This window comes from Theobroma cacao, chromosome 8 (assembly GCF_000208745.1).
Source record: "Theobroma cacao cultivar B97-61/B2 chromosome 8, Criollo_cocoa_genome_V2, whole genome shotgun sequence".
Classification (NCBI taxonomy): Eukaryota; Viridiplantae; Streptophyta; class Magnoliopsida; order Malvales; family Malvaceae; genus Theobroma; species Theobroma cacao.
In genome coordinates, this window is record NC_030857.1 from 15160898 (window position 1) to 15166009 (window position 5112).

Here is a 5112-nt window from a genome sequence, read left to right on the forward strand (position 1 = left end):
CAAAGGTCGATCCTTCCAGGATGGGAAATATGTCCTGTTTGGAACCATTTTTTGCTGCTGTTCCTTAACACTTGTTCAGGATGGGAAATCTGTCCGATTTGGAACTAATTCTTGCTGCCGTTCCTTGACACTTGTTCCAGGATGGGAAATCTGTCTTGTTTGGAACCATTCTTTGCTTCTGTTCCCCAACACCTCTTCCAGGATGGGAAATCTGTCCTGTTTGGAACCATTTTTTGCTGCTGTTCCTTAACACCTCTTCCAGGATGTTTGTTTCGGAGTGATCTTCGCTGATCATGTTACTGGCCAGTTATTTTAGATAAGCATTTCTGTGCATTTATATATCAACACACTTGGAAATTTATGTCACTTATTCCAATCAATATTTTTGCATTTTCATTTTAGACTGACCAATATTATACAGGGAGAAGAGGCCAATCTGGCGGTGAAAGTGAGACGAGGGATGTTGAGGGTCTCTATCTTATTGCAAGCATGTTATATCAGTTGAAGTTTTCTGCAGCAGAAGATTCTTGCGGAGAGTTTACTCTGGCAGGAATTCGTTGCCAACTGAAACAACCTAGCTAGGATGCAAGAAAATGGAATGAGAAAATGTAAAAATGTCATTAGAATTAATCAGCGATGAAGTTCATGCTCATTAACCATCCATGAATGATCATTTGAAGTGTTAGATAATGAATTGTTTCAAGTTTTTTTGGCACAGAAAACGTCCCAAAGGTTCTTGGCCAACTGCAATAGACCTGAAATTCTGCATAACACAGAATAACTTGGCCTTATTCTTCCCCCTCTCTCTTATCATCTCCTATGTCAAACCCTATTCGTATTTCCTCTATTTCTTTTTAATTTTTTTTTTTGTGTATGTAATAGTATTTTGCTTTGTCCTCTGTGAGGAGAGTGGTTGGATTATACTTAAAATACCATTTGCTAAGGATTCAGATGATGAAATTTGAGATAACAGTTTTTCTCTTTGAACTGTGGAAATCTAATACACAATTGTGGGACAAGAGAGAGGGAGTAAGTGATTTTCCAATATTTGATCAGACGCAGCAATTGCTCCCACTCAAATCAATGTGCTTCCACCTGTCACTTCAGTCTCCTTGTTTGCATCTTCCTCAAGCATCCTTTTCCTAGCTCTTGATGCCTGCAATATCCATAGTTAAAACTCAACTCAGCATAAAGCTGGGCTAATCCAACAAATTGGGAAAAATTAGAAACAATTGAAGGGAGAGAGAGAGAGAGAGGAGAAGTTGTGGATTGGAAACCTGCTTTTGCCAGTTTGTGAAGATTGTTATGAGGCCAAATACAATTACTTGTAATGCAACCCCAGATGTGAGTCCAATCAAAAGGCCCTTCGCTTTGAAATGCAGAACAAATGCCAACACGGCTGCTAGTGGGGCTCCAAACAGGTAATACGCCCCAAGATTCACAAAGGCTGCAGTGTTCTGCCACCCACATCCTCTAGCAACTCCTGAAGCAAACAAACGTTTTCTGTATGAGATTTCTGTAAGGACCCTAGTCTAAGTACTATTAAATAACTTTTGGGACTTAAATCTCGTGGTTTTCGAAAACTTAAGCTCAAGTTAATCTGATGCCGAAAACTTAAGCACAACTGACATGACAGGACAGAAGCAAACGAGACTAACCCGAAAGCACAGCTTGCAAGCAGTCCGTAATGACTGCAACAGACATGATGGGAACCATATCTGCCACACGATTCACAACTTCTTTCTTACTGCTGAATGCATATTCCAAAACGTGGCGGCAAAAGAAGAGAGTTGTGCTTACAATAACTGCCTCCACCACTGCAATAACTGTTACTACCAACACACTCAATTTGGCTGCTTCTGGGTTACCTGCTCCCAACTCATTTGCAACTCGCGTGCTACAAAATGAATGAGAATGGCTCTTTTCATTGTAAAAGATCTATATATGAACTTTAATTATCCAGGCACTGTGCTTTGGAAAAAAACATGTTCAAATTGATGAAAACAAACCTTCCGATTGCTCCAATTCCATAAGGAATGAAATAGTGCAAATAAGTAAATGAAAAGCTGCTCAAAAGTCAAATTGACAGCCAGAAATTAGAAACAGTCTATGAAATTGTTTCTTATATTCTAATCCTTAGAAAGAACTAATTAAAAGAAGAATACCATATGGAAAGCACAGAAGTCTCCAGTTTTGGATTTGGTAGTAGTCCAGACAGAAATATTAGAACCTCAGACGCCCACCATTCAAGACTGCAATGATTGACAAACCGAAGGTAGATAAGGGACCAATTTGAATTCAAGAAAAGGCTGTGAGGAAACAAAAAATGCAAGAAAAACTGACCAAACCATTGCAGCTGAAGGAACAGCAAATCGGAAAAAGACCCTGCTGCTCTTGATAACATCTTTGATCGACAATGCAGAACGAGTTTTATCACATTTTGAGGAATATTTCATGTAAAACCCAAGCAATATGACATTCAACCAAGTAGATAAAGCGATTGATATTGCTGCTCCAATGGTACCCAATCCCAACTTAAACACTAGTGTCCAGCAGAAGGGTACGTGAAAACACAAAGCTACAAGTGAAGTAAACAACATCGGAAGAATCAAACTTTGGGTCTGAAAATATCGAACCATTGCTTGAAGTATAGCGTATCCGAATAGGGCTGGGATGAGGAAAAGTGCGTATCTGTGGGCTACATGTGAGATTGAATGGTCTTGGCCAACAAGGATGAGTATCTTATCAGTGAAAACCCAAAGCACAGATATGGGAAAACAGACAAGAACAAGATTGATGATGGCGCAGTAAGTATAAGTTCCAAGGCTCTGATATTGCTCTGCTCCATAAGCTTGTCCGCATAGAGTTTCCAATGCACCAGACATCCCAAACTGCTTGACAATAACCAAAGAAAGCCAATCAACAAGCCTTCAATAGTGTTATCTGAAACTAAAATTTTTCCAGTCAAGGAAGCTGACCATAACTTTACCAGAAAACAGAAGCCGGTGACAATAGTGAAAGAAGTGGCTATGGAGACTCCGGAGAGTGAAAGTTCACCGAGATGTCCAACCATCATAATGGACACAACTTGCAAAAGATGCTGCAACACCGTGACTGCAACCATAGGAGCTGCTATGCACCCTATTTTCTTCAGCTCCTTCAAAGAGACAATCCATTTCCTATCCATTTCCTTTCTTCTGAGCCTACACTTTTCCTCCTCTACTCCTGTAACCTCCACTATTAATGTAGTAAGAAGCACAAAAGGAAAGATTGCTCAACAAGAGGAGCTGCTTTTTTATTATTTATTATTATGTTTACAGGGTGTTGTTTTTACAAAAGTTGCTGCTTTATCTTTGAATTCAATTAAATATATATTTATGCAATTTAATCTTTGTGGCTTTTTATCACTTCCCTAAGTATTGGTTTGTATTAAACTTATGGGCTCTCAGGGGCTTCATAACCCACCATTGTCATTGGTTAAGATTCAAAAAGACATGAGACAATGACATCCGCACTTCACGCCTAATGATAATGGTCTCTGTAATTCCCCTGCCTGCAACGCTTTGTTTATATGATGTTTGGCTTCATCCTGTTTACTTAGACGCAAAATTATTGACTTAATAAAATTTTGCTATTTAAATCTTGTTCCCTCAATCTTCTTTTTTGGAAAGCTACGTTTTCTCAATCTCATTTCAAAAGAATAAGAAAATAATTTAAAAATTACTCTTAAAGTTGTAGAATTTTACAGAACTTAAGAAGAAGATGGAGTTGGAGAGATAAAAAAGAAAAACTAAGAAAGAGAAACGTTGGCAAAGGTGGAAAAGGAAAAATATTTTATTTTTTATTTAATTAGTTATTATAAATTTTTTAATATTTAATTTTAAGTCTTTAAAGTTTTTCATTTTACCTCATTAATGAAACGGTATATTTTGGTAAACTAACAGTATATATAAGTTATATATTTACAAAATATTTTAATTTAAACCCATTTATCATTATATTTTAGTTCAACATTAATCAAAAGTTAATGATAAAAAATATTTTTTTGATTAAATAATGAAATATTTTACAAAATATTTAATTTTTATTTATTTTTTAATCAAATTAAAACAAAATACAATAATAAAATGACACTCGTTCAAAGATAAATTTAAATTTTATCCATCATCATTTTGAACAAAATAATAATTTAAAATTTATCTCATAAATTTATAAGTTAGCTACTTGCTTTATGAATACATTAATACAAATATTTTAATTGTCTCGAATGGTCTAGCCTTCTTTTTCTTACCCTAAACCCAAACATTCATACTTACCTTTTTTTATTATTATTATTTATTAGAAAAATGCACATGTTTATCTTTCGCAAGGTGTGCACGGTGCGGCTAACAGATTGGAAGAAAGGAGCTATGGATTTCTTTAGGTTTGAACTTTGAAAGACGGGAAAATGTGGGGCAAGGTTGAGGAATTAGTGAGGGGGTTACATGTTTAATTTCCCTCTCATATTAATAAAAAAAATATGGGTCGATTATTTGGTCGATGTCGGGTGAAGGATTCCTCACTGACAACCTAGCTGATCAATCGTCCAAACCGACATGGTCACCCAATTCCTCAACTAGAGTCGATTGATCAAATCGTTTTCAATTGAAATTGCCAAAAACCTTCGATTGGGAGTTTTCAAATACCCAGATGCTTAGTTTTAGAAAAAAACCACATGATAATATCATCATACCACATCACAATCTATTATGACATGCCAGCATATCATATCAGCACAACGTGATATAAAATAGTAAGTGACGTTTATGATTGTGGTATTCGAAGATTGAGAGGGGAGGAAGGAAGGTTGGGAAGGAAGGAAGTGGTCAACGTAAGTAATTGGTCTTGATGTTGATGAAAGGAACATGCACCGATGGTAGTCAATTATGGTCTTGGGGTGTTTCTCTTTTAAAAAATGAAGGCTAAATGTTCAAACTAAAACTAAACATTTAGGCACTTTATTAATTTAGAGCCAAACGTTTTAATTGTAACAATCAAAGGCCAAAGGTTTTCGATTCCTTACAATTAAGGGGTAAGTTAACAGGTGGATGAAGCGTGTATCACACAAGACAA

The 5112-nt window shown here is 36.3% G+C and overlaps 1 protein-coding gene across 1 annotated transcript; it reads right to left on the bottom strand.

Annotated features, from left to right (window-relative positions):
* LOC18592882 (protein DETOXIFICATION 14) lies at positions 953-3299 on the bottom strand. The gene is made up of 7 exons (XM_018125411.1): positions 2990-3299; positions 2344-2891; positions 2166-2252; positions 2010-2066; positions 1659-1897; positions 1278-1483; positions 953-1156 (listed from the first exon to the last, which is right to left on the bottom strand). The coding sequence occupies exons 1-7, from the start codon at positions 3185-3187 to the stop codon at positions 1076-1078; spliced, it is 1416 nt and encodes a 471-aa protein (XP_017980900.1). The 5' UTR covers positions 3188-3299; the 3' UTR covers positions 953-1075.

What these genes read in the sequence shown, in the direction of transcription:
- LOC18592882 (XM_018125411.1), bottom strand. Translation starts at nt 3,187, where the DNA reads ATGGATAGGAAATGGATTGTCTCTTTGAAGGAGCTGAAGAAAATAGGG. An exon ending in TCACCGGCTTCTGTTTTCTG is followed by an intron (nt 2,892 to 2,989) that starts GTAAAGTTATGG and finishes ATTGTCAAGCAG; the next exon opens with TTTGGGATGTCTGGTGCATT. An exon ending in CTTGCAAGCTGTGCTTTCGG is followed by an intron (nt 1,484 to 1,658) that starts GTTAGTCTCGTT and finishes TGTTTGCTTCAG; the next exon opens with GAGTTGCTAGAGGATGTGGG.